The sequence below is a fragment of the Xyrauchen texanus genome, chromosome 5 (assembly GCF_025860055.1).
Source record: "Xyrauchen texanus isolate HMW12.3.18 chromosome 5, RBS_HiC_50CHRs, whole genome shotgun sequence".
In the NCBI taxonomy this organism is placed as follows: Eukaryota; Metazoa; Chordata; class Actinopteri; order Cypriniformes; family Catostomidae; genus Xyrauchen; species Xyrauchen texanus.
This window is the reverse complement of record NC_068280.1, coordinates 1,035,022-1,054,701: the sequence shown is the minus strand read 5'-3', so window position 1 is coordinate 1,054,701 and position 19,680 is coordinate 1,035,022. Positions and strand designations below refer to the sequence as shown.

Here is a 19,680-nt window from a genome sequence, read left to right as displayed (position 1 = left end):
CGGGAAGCTAACTCACTCTCTATCTTCAAATAAACGGCTAAAAACACATCTTTTCCAAAAAAAACTTAACCGGTCACAAATTTTTTTTACAAAAATTTACAATTCTTGTTGCACTTAAATCTGTTTTGTATACTTTTCTGATGATAGTGAAACTTTGTAGTATGGCACTTTTCGTACCGCTGTCTCCTTAAGATGATTCACTTATGTTTTCCTCTTTTGTAAGTCGCTTTGGATAAAAGCATCTGCCAAATTAATAAATGTAAATGTGTACTGTTGACTCAATGAACTGCTGATGCGAGAGCTGCTGTCCTCGGATCAGTGTACTGTTGACTCGAGAGCTGTAGACTGGATCATCTTCATACGTTGATAAAACCGTAGTACAATCAATTCATAAACATATTTCCAGTATGTTTTATTTGTTACACTCTCTGTTGTTCAGAAAATTCACCTGAAACATACATTTTGCCCCTTAATCACACACACATTGTCAGAAACTCATCGGTTCTCAGTATGTGGGACACCTCCGAAAGAGGCGATACTCAGAACATTGTAGTTGACTCGAGAACTGTTACAACCGAAGAGTTCAGTCTGATTTGTGAACTAGTTGGAGTGGTTCATTGCAAAGAACAGTTGGCTAAAGCAGATATCACCAGTTCTAGGATCATATTACTCCAGGTTATCGGCTCATTTTGAGTCGTAGTGACAGGCACACCTGAGAGACAGGTTAAGATCAGAGACGAGACGAAACTGTTTCAAACGATTCAGTCCGATTTGATGAACTAATTCAACTCTTTCACTAAAAAGAACCGGTTCAAAAGAACAATTCGTTCATGAACTGGACATAACTACAACACAACATTCATCACGAGGATTTCAGAAACATCAAATTATTTTAATGAATCTCTTCAGCACTTTTACTTTTTAACCTGCTCTTGGTCAGATATTGAAGATAATAAGGTTTGAGGATTCAGAATATCCCATCCTAAAACTGTAGCTCAGCATCATGGACATGCACCCATATTGTAGTAAATTATTTCAAATAATCAATTAATTAAACACATTCAAGGGTTTTTAAAATCAGAAATTTATTGAAAGACATAAATATTGTTATAAACTTTAATCTTAACTAGGCTTATATTAAATTAATTTCTTCCCACTGTGTAGAGTTTCACGAAGACATCTCTGTTTCTCTTCAGTTGTAGTCAATAAACAAAAAACCGTCTCCGTTACACTCATACAAAACGTTCTTTTCCATAATAAGTCAAATCTTTATCAAATCAATAAGATAAATATTTAATATCACATCTAGAAGCAGTGGCATAGCCAAAGGTGGGGGGGACCCTCCCAAATTAGACCCAGGCCCAACCAGAATGTGAGGAACGCCTTTCTGTTGCAAAGGCAAATTTGGAGAAAAACAATTTAGGCACAGATTTGGCCCATCCATTTTTATTGAGGCCCACCCAAAAGTAATTTCCTGGCTCCAGCATTGTCTAGAAGTAATTATTTATTGAGGAAATCAATCAACGACTGTCTGTCAGTGAGTCGGTCCAATGATTGTTCATTTTTAAATTGCCAGATCACACAAATTTCTGTGAGGGAATAAAGTGCGTGCGGATCTAATGTGCGTGCATAGATCAGATGCAGGAAGATTTGTCTGTAATGCTTTTTACATCGGTTCATTATAACACATTTTATTCCCATACACTGTGATGTTGTCTATCAACCTCTCTGCAACATGACAATCAAATACATGATCATGAAAAATAATGGAAAAATGTGAACGGAAATACAGTGTTGCAAAAAAGTATTTAGTCAGCCACCAATTGTGCAAGTTCTCCCACTTAAAAAGATGAGAGAGGCCTGTAATTTACATCATAGGTACACTTCAACTATGAGAGACAAGATGAGGAACAAAAAATCCAGAAAATCACATTGTAGGATTTTTAATGAATTTATTTGCAAATTATGGGGGAAAATAAGTATTTGGTCAATAACAAAAGTTTCTCAATACTTTGTTATATACCCTTTGTTGGCAATGACAGAGGTCAAAAGTTTTCTGTAAGTCTTCACAAGGTTTTCACACACTGTTGCTGGTATTTTGGCCCATTCCTCCATGCAGATCTCCTCTAGAGCAGTGATGTTTCGGGGCTGTCGCTGGGCAACACGGACTTTCAACTCCCTCTAAAATTTTCTATGGGGTTGAGATCTGGAGACTGGCTAGGCCACTCCAGGACCTTGAAATGCTTCTCACGAAGCCACTCCTTCGTTGCCCGTGCGGTGTGTTTGGGATCATTGTCATGCTGAAAGACCCAGCCACATTTCATCTTCAATGCCCTTGCTGATGGAAGGAGGTTTTCACTCAAAATCTCACGATACATGGCCCCATTCATTCTTTCCTTTACACGGATCAGTCGTCCTGGTCCCTTTGCAGAAAAACAGCCCCAAAGCATGATGTTTCCACCCCCCATGCTTCACAGTAGGTATGGTGTTCTTTGGATGCAACTCAGCATTCTTTCTCCTCCAAACACGACGAGTTGAGTTTTTACCAAAAAGTTCTATTTTGGATTCATCTGACCATATGACATTCTTCCGATCCTCTTCTGGATCATCCAAATGCTCTCTAGCAAACTTCAGATGGGCCTGGACATGTACTGGCTTAAGCAGGGGGACACGTCTGGCACTACAGGATTTGAGTCCCTGGCGGCGTAGTGTGTTACTGATGGTAGCCTTTGTTACTTTGGTCCCAAATCTCTGCAGGTCATTCACTAGGTCACCCCGTGTGGTTCTGGGATTTTTGCTCACCGTTCTTGTGATCACTTTGACACCACGGGGTGAGATCTTGCGTGGAGCCCCAGATCAAGGGAGATTATCAGTGGTCTTGTATGTCTTCCATTTCCTAATAATTGCTCCCACAGTTGATTTCTTCACACCAAGCTGCTTACCTATTGCAGATTCAGTCTTCCAAGCCTGGTACAGGTCTACAATTTTGTTTCTGGTGTCCTTTGACAGCTCTTTGGTCTTAGCCATAGTGGAGTTTGGAGTGTGACTGTTTGAGGTTGTGGAGAGTTAATGTGATACTGCCCCCTACTGTCAATAAGAGCACAATGTACAGCTTCTTTTTAACAGACTGAGCTGTGAAAAGATGCTATAAAGATTCCAGGGCAGTTTGTTCTTTAGCATGTTTCTTTTTATGAACATTAAAACTTCCTAAATAAGCGAATCCCTCCCCGCAGATAGAGCAGCTGTAAGGTTTCTCTCCTGTATGCATTCTCAGATGGGTTTTCAGGACATCTGATCGAGCAAACGTTTTGTCACACTGAGTGCATTTGTAAGGTCTTTCTCCAGTGTGTGTTCTCTGGTGATTTACAAAGACACCATATTTACTGAAACTCTTCCCACAAACGCTGCAGTTATAAGGCTTTTCTCCCGTATGGACTCTCAGATGTAGTTGGAGATGACTTGGACCAGAAAAGCTCTTTCCACAATGAGAGCAGAGGTAAGGTTTCTCTCCAGAGTGCATTCTCTCATGGAGTCTCAGATGAGATTTCTGACGGAAACTTTTATCACAGTGTGAGCATTGATAGGGTTTCTCTTCAGAGTGTATTTTCTGATGTGACTTTAGACTATATGACCCGGCAAAGGTTTTCCCACATTCACTGCACTGATACGGCCTCTCTTTGGTGTGCGAACGGACATGTATCTTCAGATAGTTTCCGTATGTGAATCTCTTCTCACAGTGAGGACACTTGTACGGTTTCTCTCCAGTGTGTGTTCTCTCATGTACAACAAGACTTCCTTTAGTTTTGAAACACTTGTCACACTCACTGCAGTGGAAAGGCTTTTCATCACTGTGTGTCTTCATGTGAACTTTTAGAAGAGAAGGAACAAAGAAAACCTTCCCGCACTGCTCACAACAGAACCCCTTTCCTCTGTGCACTTCTGAATGGAGTTTCTTCTCTTCTGCGGTAGAAAAGCTGCTCCCACATCTCCTGCATTTGAAGAATTTCTGTTCTGTGTGTCTTCTTTCATGTCTTGCTAAATGTCCCTTTGAGCTGAATGTCTTCTCACAGGTGATGCAGGAAAGACTCTGTGCTGTCAGACGCTCGTTTGGTGTAGAAGCCGTTTCTCCATCAGAAGATGAACCTTTGTCTGCATCTACATATTTAAAACATAAGAGTAAGTGATAGTCAGATAGTAATTATCTCACAAAACGTTTATAATGAACATGGCTGAAAATAGGGGTGTGATCGTAGAGGATGACAAAATTATTGTAATTGAGGAGGGAATATAAGAAAAACTGAACAAGAATGGACCTGGAGCTTTTGATCACATTGAGAAGCAACAAAAATCGTTATGTCGCTGCATTAGATACAGAACATCAAACCAAGTTGCATCAGCAAACAAATGATTTTAGTAGAGGTAAACTTATATTGGATTTTGCCAATAATCATAACTAAGCTGGAGGAAAACAGCAACAGCAAAAAAATTACGATTTATTGAATGTTGTAATAATTTAACAATAAAACCTCTTCAGAGCCCTAATATTTATAACTTTACAGTAACAACTTGGGCAACTTTAACCCCTGAAAATTAAAACTTAAGGAATCTGCATGAATAATAAGTGACTCACTGCAGCACGCAGCAAGTTTTTCTCTGAAAAGGCTATTTGCTCAGGTGGCTGCTAGGGGTTTTTTTTCTATCAGTTTGCACGTTAAGGTCTGCTTTTGGCCATGACACAAAGAACATAGATCCAAGATGGTGGCGCGGTAGCACGCAGCAGCCGCTCCGGATCCAAAATGGTGCTATTTTTGTTAGTTAGCCCGACTTTTATGGCACATGGACATCGGAGCAACTGGTGTTCATGTTTACCATTGCCAGACACTAATAAAATATAAGATTCATGCAACAACCGAGCTGCATGAACTTGGCTTGCTGCGGAGACCAGGCCTCCAGTCCTCGGCATCGTCTGATGCCGGTGACCTGGGGAGAGGACATCATAACGGTGTGCGAGGAAGTGGAAGCATGGCAAGAGGGCGGGGGTCCATGCTAGGCTGAAAACAAACCCTAGTCAGCTGGCTCTCCCGTCTATCCTGTTCTCAAAGGTTTGCTCCCTGGACAATAAACTGGACTACATCTGACTCCAGCAGACTACGCAGCATGAGTTTCGAGACTGCTGCGTCTTTGTTTTCACGGAGACATGGCTCAGCAACAGAGTTCCGGACGCCGCCATTCAACTAGACGGGCTCACCTCGTTTCGTGCCGACAGAAATGCAGCAATGTGCGCTAAGACTCGCGGTGGTGGCTTGTGTGTTTACAACACGGAATGGTTCAAGAACTCTGTACTAGTCTCTAGCTACTGTTCATCGCTGTTGGAGCTTGTGACTGTTAGATGCAGACCTTTATATTTACCACGAGAATTCACCACAGTCATAATAACCAGAGTTTACATTCCTCCCAGCGCTAATGTTAAGGAAGCGCTCCGTGAACTGTATGGGGCTATTAGCGAACTGCAGAACACTCACCCTGACGGACTGTTTATTGTCGCCGGAGATTTCAACCATGCGAATCTCAAGACAGTGCTCCCTAAATTCCATCAGTATGTGGACTTTGCAACGAGAGGGGCGAACATGCTTGATCTTGTTTACACAAACATCCCAGGCGCGTACCGGGCGGAGCCCCGCCCCCACCTCGACTACTCAGACCACATCTCTATTATGCTAATTACAGCATACAGACCGCTCGTCAGATGCACAAAACCGCTCCAGAAGCAGGTGAAAACCTGGCCAGCAGGAGCCATCTCTGCTCTTCAGGACTGTTTTGAGTGTACTGACTGGCACATGTTCAGGGAGGCTGCAACATGTGGCGACTCTACCAACTTGGAAGAATACAAAGCATCAGTGATCAGCTACATCAGCAAGTGCATTGATGATGTCACTTTCTCCAAGACCATCACCACACGCTCCAACCAAAAGCCGTGGATGACTGCGGAGGTGCGTACGCTGCTGAGGACCCAAGACTCCGCTCTCAGAGCAGGTGACAAGGCAGCCCTAAGAACAGAGGGGCAACCTGTCCCGGGCCATCAGAGAGGCAAAGCGCGCACATGCCAAGAGAATCCATAGTCACTTCCAGGACAGCAGCGACACGCGGCGCATGTGGCAGGGCATCCAGGCCATCACAGACTACAGGACAACATCAGTTGCCTGTGACAAAGATGCCTCCCTTCCAGATGTGCTGAACGACTTCTACACTAGGTTTGAAGCACAGATCGACGTAGTGGCGAGGAAGACCACCCCTCCTCCAAACGACCAGGACATCTTCAACATCTCTCTGAGCAGCACCGTCATTCCAACACGCTTCAAAGCCGCCACCACCATCGTCCCCATGCCAAAGAAGTCTTCAGTGTCCTGCCTCAACGACTAACGTCCCGTCGCACTCACACCCATCATCATGAAGTGCTTCGAGAGGCTCATCATGACGCACATTAAGCTGCCCCCCCACACTAGACCCACTGCAGTTTGCGTATCGTCACAACCATTCAACAGACGACGCCATCGCCACCACCCTCCATCTGGCCCTCACCCACCTAGATAAAAAGGACTTATACATTTGAATGCTGTTCATAGACTTCATCTCAGCATTCAACACAATCATTCCTCAGCACCTGATTGGAAAGCTGAACCTGCTGGGCCTGGACAACTCCCTCTGCAACTGGATCCTGGACTTCCTGACTGGGAGACCTCAGTCAGTCCGGATTGGTAACAGCATCTCCACCACCACCACACTGAGCACATGGGCCCCCCCAGGGCTGTGTGCTCAGTCCACTGCTGTTCACTCTGCTGACTCACGACTGTGCAGCAAAGTTCACCGATGACACGACCGTGGTGGGTCTCATCAGCAAGAACGACGAGTCAGCATAGAGAGAGGAGGTGCAGCGGTTAACAGACTGGTGTAGAGCCAACAACCTGTCCCTGAATGTGGACAAAACAAAAGAGACTTCAGGAGAGAACATCGTGAACGCTCTCCGCTGAACATCGATGGCTCCTCTGTGGAGATCGTCAAGAGCACAAAATTCCTTGGTGTTCACCTGGCGGAGAACCTCACCTGGTCCTTCAACACCAGCTCTATTACCAAGAAAGCCCAGCAGCATCTCCATTTTCTTCGAAAGCTGAGAAAAGCACATCTCCCACCCCCCATCCTCAGCAGAGCATCCTGTGCAGCTGCATCACTGCCAGGTTTGGGACTTGCACCGTTTTGAACTGCAAAGCCCTGCAGAGGATAGTGAGAACAGCTGAGAAGATCATAGGGGTCTCTCTTCCCTTCATTAAAGACATTTACATAAAACGCTGCATCCGCAAAGCAACCAGCATTATGGATGACCCCACACACCCCCCACACAAACTCTTTACCCTCCTCCCGTCTGGCAAGAGGTACCGAAGCATTCGGGCCCTCACGGCCAGACTGTGTAACAGCTTCTTCCCCCAAGCCATCAGACTCCTCAATACTCAGAGACTGGTTTGACACACACGTGTCCTGAGTTGCACTTTAATTACTGTCACTTTATAACTGTCTGCTACCTCAATAACTGCTATGTGCATAGAACACTATCTCATAGTATGTTATGTTTACATTTTTAGAAACTGTCATCTTTTTGCACTACTGAGTACTGGTCGGCTCTGCACTGTCTATTGTCCTGTTCATTGTCAGTAATATGTTGTACTGTCCTGTACTTTTTGCACATGTTTGCACGTGCACTTTATATAGGTATATGTAGGTTTTTTTATATAGGTATTTTATTTCGTTGTGTTGTCTCATGTGGTCCTGTGTTGGTCCTTTGTTGTTTTTATGTAGCACCATGGTCCTGGAGGAACGTTGTCTCGTTTTGCTGTGTACTGTACTAACTTTATATGGTTTAAACGACAACAAAAACCACTTGACCACTTGACTTGAAATGCGTCTGTCGCGGCTCTAATATGTGGACCATTTAAATGAGATTGTGTTGCAAACTGGTGTATTATTGTAGTAACAACACAATGGCACATAACAATAAAATTAATTGTGACTCGTCATTTACATGTCTCAGTCTCTTCACATGCAAGCAGGTGATTCTAAGAGCCTTCAAGAAACAAATCAGCCTAACGGGAAAATGTATTGGCCGATAATTAAAAAAGTCAGAAAATCGTCAGATTTTTCTGCTTCTGCAATACATGGGTTGACCACTACAATAAATGGTTCATCCCACAGAAGCGCCTGTACACCAGGGATGTAAAATATTTTTCTCTAAAAAAAAATTACAAAAAATCAGCAACTCACAACATGTAATGAAGGAACCAAACATTGAAAGATACCTGAAGGAACAAAATCAATATAATCTTCATCTTTATCATGTTGAATATAATCATCATCTTCATCACTCTGCTGTTCCTCTGCTGTGGTTTCTCCTCTCATCTCCATCAGGTTCCTGCAGTCCAGCAGCTTCACTGAACACATCTTCAATGGTATCTGCAGCATCTGCTGTTCTCCAGCGTTACAGACAGAAGCCAGAGACTCTGTGGAGGTTTGATCACCCTGATTACTGTCACACACACTCTCCTGAGCGTCAGTATAACAGAGTAAAGTGAGGCTGAGCTCTGAGTCCTGTGTGTCTCTGGATCTCTGATCTCTGACGCTCCACACTGAATCCTGACATTCTGTGGAGGTCCCATCAGTCACACACACTGAAGATTGACAGGAAACCTTCTCCAGCTCCTGACAAACACAACACAATCACTGTACTGACTCATCTGGACTCTTGATATATTGAACATCTGTACAAACCTCTCCATTCAGTGGATCTCCTCTTTCCCTCAGCTTTGCCTCCAGTAACGCCACCTCTTTCTTCAGCTGAGAGATTTCTGTCATGAAATCATCAATATCCAGCATGGACAGATCAGTTCCTACTGATTTACAGCACATCAGATCCACCTGCAAACTCATCTTCAACATCTCAAGATCACATAAATATCACAACATGAAAGACATAAACAAACACACAGCAGCTGAACATCTAAACAAACTGTGAGTTCTTCTGTCTTTGTTTAGTGAGTTTACCGGCGGACTAAAGAGCTTCATAGCGCCCCCTGCTGTACTGGAGTTACTGGAGTCACAACACAACATCCATCAGGAGGAGGAACACAATCTTGGTCTGAGGCTGAAGATGCTAGTAGCTCATCCACTGCAAAAATTTAGTGAAATCTGTAGGACACACTGGCAAAAGGAACTATATGTTTAAAGGGAATAAATTATATGCACAGAGAAATATTTTAGTGTCAGACTGTGATTCCCTGAATCAGAACTAAAAAGAATTGTGAGCCGACTAAAGACAGAAAGTTGATTCTTGGCTTTATTAGCTTCAGAACAGCATTTCATATAGCTGTATGCATTTTGTCATTTATATTAAGTAGTGTTGTATTTTACCAGGGGTGCCCAAGTTCCTTTACAAAGTAATGTTTCAACAAAGCCCCCAAAACAGCAATGAGAACCTTACTTTTGCTTTTGTTTATATATTTATTTCATTTTATTAAAAGGCTTTACATTTTATACACTTGCATTCAGTTGTTACAACTACAGAAAAATAACAAATATGTTTGATAGGAGTTGGATGAACATTCTTTAAAATATCTTCTTTTATGTTCCACAGATGAAGGATTCAAGATTCTGAAAATCGATAAAGAATTGAAAACCCTAAAGATCACCTGTTTTATTCCCTTGTAATTCCTTTGAGATGATTCCTTGCATCACCCTGGAATTGCATGAAAATAACATACATTTGATATTCAGACATAGCTTTCACTACTACTGTTCATCACCCAGACGTCTATTTGATGTGTGTTTACATCTGGAAGACGTATTTTTTAGGTTGTTTGCTCATCTGCAATCTGACTAGAAGACGTTTCCTCTGATGTCAAGAAGACATTCAGCAGATGTCTTTGAGACGTTTATGATTTAGAATGAGTGATCTTTTTAAGATGTTTAGCAGATGCTAATTAGAATGTGATGCTCTCCAGATGAAACGCTCTTAGACATCTCGAAGATGTACTTGTGTTATCTGGGTATCCTGAGTTGTGACATCAAAGACAGCAGACAGTGAAATCCATTCCATTAACTGGTCAAAAAATACACCGCTACTCCAACAGCCAAACTCTGACCCCTTGATTAAATCATATTGTTACTAAAACTGCTACATTAAATATTTAAATGAAATCTTTATTCTCAATCCACATCAAAGGTTAATGTGATACTGCCCCCTACTGTCAATAAGAGCACAATGTACAGCTTCTTTTTAACAGATTGAGCTGTGAAAAGATGCTATAAAGATTCCAGGACTGTTTGCTCTTTTGCATGTTTCTTCTGGTGAGTCTGACAACTTCCTAAATAAGCGAATCCCTCCCCGCAGATAGAGCAGCTGTAAGGTTTCTCTCCTGTATGCATTCTCAGATGGGTTTTCAGGACATCTGTTCGAGCAAACGTTTTGTCACACTGAGTACATTTGTAAGGTCTTTCTCCAGTGTGTGTTCTCTGGTGCAGAACTAAATTATTGTGTTGACGGAAAGCCGTACCACAAACAATACAGGCATAAGGCTTTTCTCCTGTGTGCACTCTCTGATGAACTCTAAAATGAGATTGATCAGAAAAGCTCTTTCCACAATGAGAGCAGAGGTAAGGTTTCTCTCCTGAGTGAATTCTCTCATGACGCATCATCTGAGACTTATGACGGAAACGTTTATCACAGTGTGAGCATTGATGGAGTTTCTCAGAGTGCAATTTTTTGTGGGACGTCAGAGCACTTGGCTGTTTAAAGGTTTTCCCACATTCACTGCACTGAAACGACCGCTCATTGGTGTGCAAATGTGTGTGTTGCTTTAAAGCGGATATGTAGTTGAATCTCTTTTCACAGTGAGGACACTTGTACGGTTTCTCCCCCGTGTGTATTCTCTTGTGTGCATCAAGACTTCCTTTAGTGGTGAAATACTTGTCACACTGACTGCAGTGGAAAGGCTTTTCATCACTGTGTGTCTTCATGTGAACTTTCAGATTCCCTGAAGTGAAAGCCACCTTCCCGCACTGCTCACATCGGAACTCCTTCTTTACTCTGTGCACTCTTGAATGACGTTTCCTCTCTTTTGAGGAAGAAAAGTTGCTCCTACATCTCCTGCAGGTGTAGAGTTTCTGCTGTGTGTGTTTTCTTTCATGTCTATTTAAAATGGACTTCAAGGTGAATTTCTTCCCACGGGTCTTGCAAGAACGTCTGTGTGCTGTCAGTTGCTTGTTTGAAATGGAGTCAGTTTCTCCATCAGAAGAACCGCTTTTCTCATCTAAAAGGGACAAATAATAAAATCTATGACTTTTGATTTGTGTACCAATAAACATTTAGCAAACATTGAAAATGGCAAACATACATGTACATATATGTACGTACTGTACACCAATCAGCCACAACATTAAAAGCACCTGCCTAATATTGTGTAGGTCACCCTCATGCCACCAAAACAGCGCCAACCCGCGTGTCAGAACAGCATTCAGAGATGATATTCTTCAGCACAATTGTACAGAGTGGTTATCTGAGTTACTGTAGACTTTACCAGTTCAAACCAGTCTGACCATCTTTCATACACAGAACTGACCCTCACTGGATGTTTTGTGTTTTTGGCACCATTCGGAGTAAATTCTAGAGACTGTTGTGTGTGAAAATCCCAGAAATACTCAAACCAGCCCGTCTGACACCAACAATCATCCATGTGATTATCTAATCAGCCAATCATGTGGCGGCGGCAGTTCAGTGCATAAAATCATGCAGATACGGTGATTTGGAGCGTGGCGTGATTGTGAGATTTATTATCCTTGAAATGACTGTAAACTATGCTCTGTTTTCAAATACAGTTGGTTGTCAGTGGTTTCAACATGTGTCCCGTCCTCGAATATTATTTCTACATCTATGCGTTATGTTGTTTTGGGGCTCGTTTAAATTGGGATCGCCTGCTTTAAGTAACAATACGCCATATAAAATTCTGTTTATGCTTCGTGAAGTAATTGGCAGTGGGACAATCGTTGCAGTGTTTTCGCATTTTACTTCGCTATTTTATCTGTAGTTTCTTAATCAATTTTAAAAGAAAAGTGTATATTGTTATGGACAATATTTTTTATAAATTCTTTGCTTTTAACTTGGGTGTCTAATTTGTACACTATATTTGTTTGTTTTTAAATATGAACTCATGACATGACAGTCAATGTTATTAAAGACAGCAACATTAAAAAAAGAATCACACCTGAAGGAACAAAATCATCCTCATCTTTATCATGTTTGCCATGTTGAATATAATCATCATCCTCCTCATCTTCATCACTCTGCTGTTCCTCTGCTGTGGTTTCTCCTCTCATCTCCATCAGGTTCCTGCAGTCCAGCAGCTTCACTGAACACATCTTCAATGGTATCTGCAGCATCTGCTGTTCTCCAGCGTTACAGACAGAAGCCAGAGACTCTGTGGAGGTTTGATCACCCTGATTACTGTCACACACACTCTCCTGAGCGTCAGTATAACAGAGTAAAGTGAGGCTGAGCTCTGAGTCCTGTGTGTCTCTGGATCTCTGATCTCTGATGCTCCACACTGAATCCTGACATTCTGTGGAGGTCCCATCAGTCACACACACTGAAGATTGACAGGAAACCTTCTCCAGCTCCTGACAAACACAACACAATCACTGTACTGACTCATCTGGACTCTTGATATATTGAACAGCTGTACAAACCTCTCCGTTCAGTGGATCTCCTCTTTCCCTCAGCTTTGCCTCCAGTAACGCCACCTCTTTCTTCAGCTGAGAGATTTCTGTCATGAAATCATCAATATCCAGCATGGACAGATCAGTTCCTACTGATTTACAGCACATCAGATCCACCTGCAAACTCATCTTCAACATCTCAAGATCACATAAATATCACAACATGAAAGACATAAACAAACACACAGCAGCTGAACATCTAAACAAACTGTGAGTTCTTCTGTCTTTGTTTAGTGAGTTTACCGGCGGACTAAAGAGCTTCATAGCGCCCCCTGCTGTACTGGAGTTACTGGAGTCACAACACAATCAACATCCATCACGAGGATTTCAGAAACATCACACGATTTTAATGATTCTCTTCAGCACTTTTACATTTTAACCTGCTCTTGGTCAGATATTGAAGATAATAAGGTCTGAGGATTAAGCACATCCCATATAGACACTTCTATTCCTCTCCTACTCGTTAAGTTACCCGTAGTCGTTTGGCTTGCTAGAATGTGTACATTGTAAACAGTCGTAACCAGATAAATATCAAGCTTATGTGATGAACATAAAGAGCAACATGCAGGTTGAATTTATAACTGAATTAATAATTTATATTGTCTGCAGAGGTCTTTTAAAACACATATGTAGAAATTACTAATGAAATCTCATTTGATGTAGAGATTTTGATGAAAATGTGCTAGGCTCATTTGACGTAGGCGAGGCAAACAAAAGAGCTCGCGGTCAGCTCTCTCATTGTTGGGTGTTGATGTAGTTAGAGCAGTACAGAAAGTTTTAGAGAAGCCATAATGGTAAATTATTGTGTTTGTGCTGGTTGCACGAATTCCAGCCTGTCAGGACAGGTTGCACGAATTCCAGCCTGTCAGGACATCGTGTCCATCATTTTCCTTCTAGAAAAAACAAGGCTTTTCGGTCTTGAGTGCGTTTTGTGCAGGTGAAGAGAGCAGACTTCACTGCCGCGTCTGTTACCACACACTCGGTCGTTTGTGGCGCACATTTCACTCCGGAGAATTATCGACCTGGAGATTTGTTGGAGTCTCGGATGGGATTTCGGAGTAAGGACCACGTGAGGCTGATTACTGATGCTGTTCCCTCGGTGCACTCGATGGAATCAAGTCCACCGTCAAAGTGTACATCGGATTTTGGCGCGGGCTGGACTGGAGGACCAAGTGCTAACGTTAGCAGACATTCTGTGCAACGAAAACGAGGACTTAGCAGAGTAAGTCTTACTTTTAATTATTTTAACTCTTAATTTGCTCATAATTATAGGCCTGTGGGCCATCATAGGTATGTTCGTCCACACCGGAGAACTCGGTTTCTTCATTCGCATCCATTGTAACCTGAGCTTGAACTTGACCAGACTCCCTAGCCCATCGTCACTTCCGGTTAGTGCTTTATAGACGCGGAAGTTATTTTATCACAATTTATCTCAAAATATTGTTAATGGCTAAATATATATTACTCCAGTTCAGAAAATCTAGTTGTTTTATCATCAACATACACTATGCTATATTGGGGTGTCCAACCTGCATGTTGCTCTCACCTAACCCAATTCACCAACTCACCTAACCCAATTTACAATTTTGGTTCCCAGAGCAAAGCTTTAAAGTGCGTTTTTGGTTTCCCAGGAAAAGTTTCCTTTACGGAAATATAACATTTGTTTTAGGTTGTTCATGATGGCTCCCTGAATGTCTTAATTTCCAGAACCTTTCTGCAACCTCAATAAACAGACAAGCTAATGATAAATTATTATAATGACTTTATTTTATAATCATTAAAATAATCCACAACACATTTAGGAAAACTAATATATAACTTATGCAACCCTGCTGTACGTCAACACTGAAAACTTTTTTCAGTTTCCTAAAACTGTAGCTCAGCATCATGGACATGCACCCATATTGTAGTAAATTATTTCAAATAATCAATGAAACACATTCAAGGGTTTTTAAAATCAGAAATATATTGAAAGACATTAAAAACGTTTAATTAACCGTAACTAGGCTAATATTAAATTAATTTCTTCCCCTTGTGTAGAGTTTCACGAAGACATCTCGGTTTCTCTTCAGTTGTAGTCAATAAACAAAAAACGTCTCCGTTACACTCATAAAACACGTTCTTTTCCATAATAAGTCAAATCTTTATCAAATCAATAAGATAAATATTTAATATCACATCTAGAAGCAGTGGCGTAGCCCCAAATTAGACCCAGGCCCAACCAGAATGTGAGGAACGCCTTTCTGTTGCAAAGGCAAATTTGGAGAAAAACAATTTAGGCACAAATTTGGCCCATCCATTTTTATTGAGGCCCACCCAAAAGTAATTTCCTGGCTCCAGCCTTGTCTAGAAGTAATTATTTATTGAGGAAATCAATCAACGACTGTCTGTCAGTGAGTCGGTCCAATGATTGTTACTATATCGGTCTGGAAAGCAGTAATCTGATGTGTTGAAGGGCTTATGTGATTGCTTCATTCAGATAAAAAGATAGGACCAATTTACTGATGATTGAATGACTATAAAATCACACAGGAAATTATGATCATTGAGCTGCAGTCATTTTGAATTAGTGCTGTTAAGGCTTCAGGAAAAATTCTCAATTCCCAACACCTCGTAAATTGAAGAATTTATTATTTTTGAAATAGATTCCCAGTCCAGTGTAATCGATTATCAAAATAACTGTTAGTTGTAGCACTAGAGAAAAATATTTCCTTTTGTGTTTTGAAAATCAATGAAGATTTGAAACTCGAGATTGTCCATCTCATCCCCTTGTAATGTAATTGACATAATCCCTTACATAACTCTAGAAATGCATGAAAATAACATTGTGAGTCTTGTGACGTCAAAGGCAGCAGACGGGGAGAAAATTCAATTTTCTAAGCTCTTTAAAAAATATCCATTGACTAGCAATTACTCCAACAGCCAAACTCTGACCCCTTGATTAAATCATATTGTTACTAAAACTGCTACATTAAATATTTAAATGAAATCTTTATTCTCGATCCACATCAAAGGTTAATGTGATACTGCCCCCTACTGTCAATAAGAGCACAATGTACAGCTTCTTTTTAACAGATTTAGCTGTGAAAAGATGTTATAAAGATTCCAGGACTGTTTGTTCTTTTGCATGTTTCTTTTTATGAATATTAAAACTTCCTAAATAAGCGAATCCCTCCCCGCAGATAGAGCAGCTGTAAGGTTTCTCTCCTGTATGCATTCTCAGATGGGTTTTCAGGACATCTGGTCGAGCAAACGTTTTGTCACACTGAGTACATTTGTAAGGTCTTTCTCCAGTGTGAATTCTCTGGTGATTTACAAAGACACCATATTTACTGAAACTCTTCCCACAAACGCTGCAGTTATAAGGCTTTTCTCCCGTATGGACTCTCAGATGAAACTGAAGACTACTTGGACCAGAAAAGCTCTTTCCACAATGAGAGCAGAGGTAAGGTTTCTCTCCAGAGTGCATTCTCTCATGGAGTCTCAGCTGAGATTTGTGACGGAAACGTTTATCACAGTGTGAGCATTGATAGGGTTTCTCTTCAGAGTGTATTTTCTGATGTGACTTTAGACTACCTGACCCTGCAAAGGTTTTCCCACATTCACTGCACTGATACGGCCTCTCATTGGTGTGCGAACGGACATGTATCTTTAGATAGTTTCCGTAAGTGAATCTCTTCTCACAGTGAGGACACTTGTATGGTTTCTCTCCCGTGTGTGTTCTCTCATGTATAACAAGACTTCCTTTAGTTTTGAAACACTTGTCACACTCACTGCAGTGGAAAGGCTTTTCATCACTGTGTGTCTTCTTGTGAACTTCTAGAAGAGAAGGAACAAAGAAAACCTTCCCGCACTGCTCACAACAGAACCCCTTTCCTCTGTGCACTTCTGAATGCAGTTTCTTCTCTTCTGCGGTAGAAAAGCTGCTCCCACATCTCCTGCATTTGAAGAATTTCTGTTCTGTGTGATTTCTTTCATGTCTCGCTAGATGTCCCTTTGAGTTGAATGTCTTCTCACAGGTGATGCAGGAAAGACTCTGTGCTGTCAGATGCTCTTTTGACGTAGAAGCCATTTCTCCATTAAAAGATAAACCTTTGTCTGCATCTACATGTATAGAACATAAGAGTAAGTGATAGTCAGATATTAATTATCTCATTAAACATTTATAATGAACATGGCTGAAAATAGGGGTGTGATCATAGAAGATGACAAAATTCTTGTAGTTTTAGGAGGAATATAAATAAACTGAACAAGAATGGACCTGGAGCTTTTGACCACATTAAGTGGCAACACAAATCTTTATTTATGTCGCTGCATTAGTTACTGTTGAAAGTTCTAAGTTCTGGGCAAGGAGGAGTCAGGAGAAAGCAAACAGTCAAAGCTGAGTGTTTTATTTTTCTCACGCAGTCTAGTGAAACTTAAACAAAAAGGGCTTTCATTTGCCAAACACACAACAGCTTCAGGCTCTGGTCTCTTTCTCCCTCTGACTCTCTGGCATGCCTTTTCAGGTCTCCCTCCACCATCACTATAATGAGAGATAGGTTACGAGCCTTACTGCTTTCTCTCTCCTGCAGACTGACACATGACCACACACCCCCATGCCACATACCCCCACTGCTGACTCAGGCCATGGCAACATCTGGCATGCCTACCCCAACCCCCCATCCCATTTCTGTAGAGAAAGTCAGCTACAACCATCTGTGCCCCCGGTCTGTGGATCACCTCGAACTTAAAGGACTGAAGAGCCAGAGACAAACAGGTGATCCGCACATTAGTATCCTTCATGCGGCGGATCTACTGCAGAGGAGCGTGATCAGATCAGAGGGTGAAGACCTGCCCCAGCAGGTAGTAACGGAGGCTAAGAACAGCCCGCTTAATCACAGGACACTTCTTGATGGTACTGTACTTTGTCTCCCTGAAGGAGATCTTGCGACTAATGAATAGTACTGGCCGTTCCTCCCCTCCCACGTCCTGCTAGAGCACCACTACGTGCTGAGTTGTTCGGGGGCACTGCTTCCGGATATCGCTTTTCATAGTCCACCAGAAATAATACAAAGCGATGGCCACATACAGTCTGCTCTAATGGTCCGATGAGGTCCATGCCAATTCTCTCGAAGGGGACCTCGATCAACAGAAGAGGGTGCAATGGCACATTTGAAGTGGCCGGTGGATTCACCAACTGACAATCACGGCACACTGCACACCATTTGCGGACGTTGCCGTGGATGCCTGGCCAAAAGAAACGGGACATTATGCAGTTCAAAGTCTTTTCGTGATCTAAGTAACCAGCCACTGGCTTATAGTGAGCCGCTTGGAAAAGTGTTTCCCGACGGGTCTTTGGTACTAACAGCTGAGTTGTATTCTCTTTATTCTGAGTGTCCTGCGTCACTCGATACAACTGCTCTTTGATAATAGAAAAGTACAGGTATGTGAGCACAAAATTAGGCTGGAGGGGTTGACCATCAATTACTTTCACTTGGTCAAAGGTGTGTTTGAGGGTCTTGTCACATGACTGCTCCAGAGGGAAATCCCCCTCAGGGAAGCCTCATAGTATGGGAATTCCCTCATCTGCATCATCCTGACATGGAGCAGGAGTTGACAGCCCTGGCACCGCCTCTCCAGCCATAGAGTCGCACGTCACACACCGCAACACTACTTTGCAGGACCCATCCACACACATTACCCTCAATACATTTTTAAAGCCAGGCCAATTGATTCCCAGAATTAGTGGATGGGTGAGGGAGGAATTAACCACAGCCTCTACTCTATGCATTTTTCCCTTGAATCGTATCTCAATGGTAACCACTGGATACTTGTGAATATCACCATGCACACAACTCACCCTCACTCATTTATTCTTATCCAATGCCCCGCCTTGCACCAAGCGTTGGTTGATCAAGGTTTGAGAACCACCTGTACCCACCAAAGCTTGATGTGTATCCCTTTTACTCTTACCAGTATCCAATAGGCCCCTGCCCGATTGGGGGCACCCTGTGGATTGTCGGGGATCCAGACCAGTATCCCCATCTCCATCACCAAACATCGGTAATGACTGTAGCCGGCTTCCCCACAGCTTCAGCAGACTGCCCTAGGTCTTCCTTCCGCACTTGTGGGGGTGGTCTCGCCAACCTGGTGGTTGGGGAGGATAGCAGAGGGAGACTAGGAGAGACAGACAAGGAGAAGGGTCTTGGGGTGGGGTGTGGGTGGGCTCCTCCCCACTTCCGAGGAGCTGGATCTGGGGGTATTGGGAGGGATGGGATGGGGGGGAGGGACATGAGCTGTTCCTGCTCCAGGCGTACGTCCATGAGGGCATGTTCAGGTGTTGAGTCTGCTGGATGCTGGCGAGGGTTTTGAAGACTTCGCCAAGCGGAGAGGACTCCATAATTGCATACTCCTCCAAAGTTTTCTAAGTTCGAAATTCTGGGCAAAGGAGGAGTCAGGAGACAGCAAACAGTCAAAAGTGTGTTTTATTGTTCTCAGTCAAGTGAAATGTAAAAAATGGCACTTGTTTGCCAAACAAACAACAGCTTCAGGCTCTAGCATGCCTTTTCAGGTCTCCCTCTGCCATCAATATAATGAGAGACAGGTGTTAGAGGTAATTACGTCCCAGATGACGAGCCTTACCGCTCTCCCTCTCCCGCAGACCAACACACGACCAAGCCCCCCATTCCACAGATACAAAACATCAAAGCAAGCTGAATCAGCAAACAAATGATGCTAGTAGAGGTAAACTTATTTTGTATTTTGCCAATACTCATAAGCTGGATGAAAACAGCAATGGCAGAATAATATGCAAATCGTTTATTGAATGTTATAAATAATTTAACAGTAAAACCTCTTCAGAGCCCTTGTTTTTATAACTGTACA

At 42.4% G+C, this 19,680-nt stretch overlaps 2 protein-coding genes across 4 annotated transcripts in view; both read right to left on the bottom strand.

Moving 5' to 3' along the window:
- LOC127643887 (zinc finger protein OZF-like) overlaps positions 1-19,680 on the bottom strand; it is a 48,310-nt gene that overhangs the window by 22,141 nt on the left and 6,489 nt on the right. The window contains exon 3 of the mRNA XM_052126820.1: positions 16,658-16,917. Coding sequence (XP_051982780.1) covers positions 16,658-16,917 — 260 coding nt within the window. The remainder of the gene's footprint in view (positions 1-16,657; positions 16,918-19,680) is intronic.
- LOC127643889 (zinc finger protein 501-like) lies at positions 1,975-14,192 on the bottom strand. Of its 3 annotated transcripts, none has more exons than XM_052126823.1 (3): positions 12,784-14,192; positions 8,346-8,745; positions 1,975-4,155 (listed from the first exon to the last, which is right to left on the bottom strand). In XM_052126823.1, the coding sequence occupies exons 1-3, from the start codon at positions 12,949-12,951 to the stop codon at positions 3,146-3,148; spliced, it is 1,578 nt and encodes a 525-aa protein (XP_051982783.1). In that variant the 5' UTR covers positions 12,952-14,192; the 3' UTR covers positions 1,975-3,145. The 3 variants fall into 3 exon arrangements, with proteins under 3 accessions (XP_051982783.1, XP_051982784.1, XP_051982782.1); XM_052126824.1 differs by lacking the exon at positions 12,784-14,192 and adding an exon at positions 8,815-9,144; XM_052126822.1 differs by lacking the exons at positions 1,975-4,155; positions 8,346-8,745 and adding exons at positions 9,383-11,351; positions 12,303-12,714 and having other exon boundaries at positions 12,784-14,190.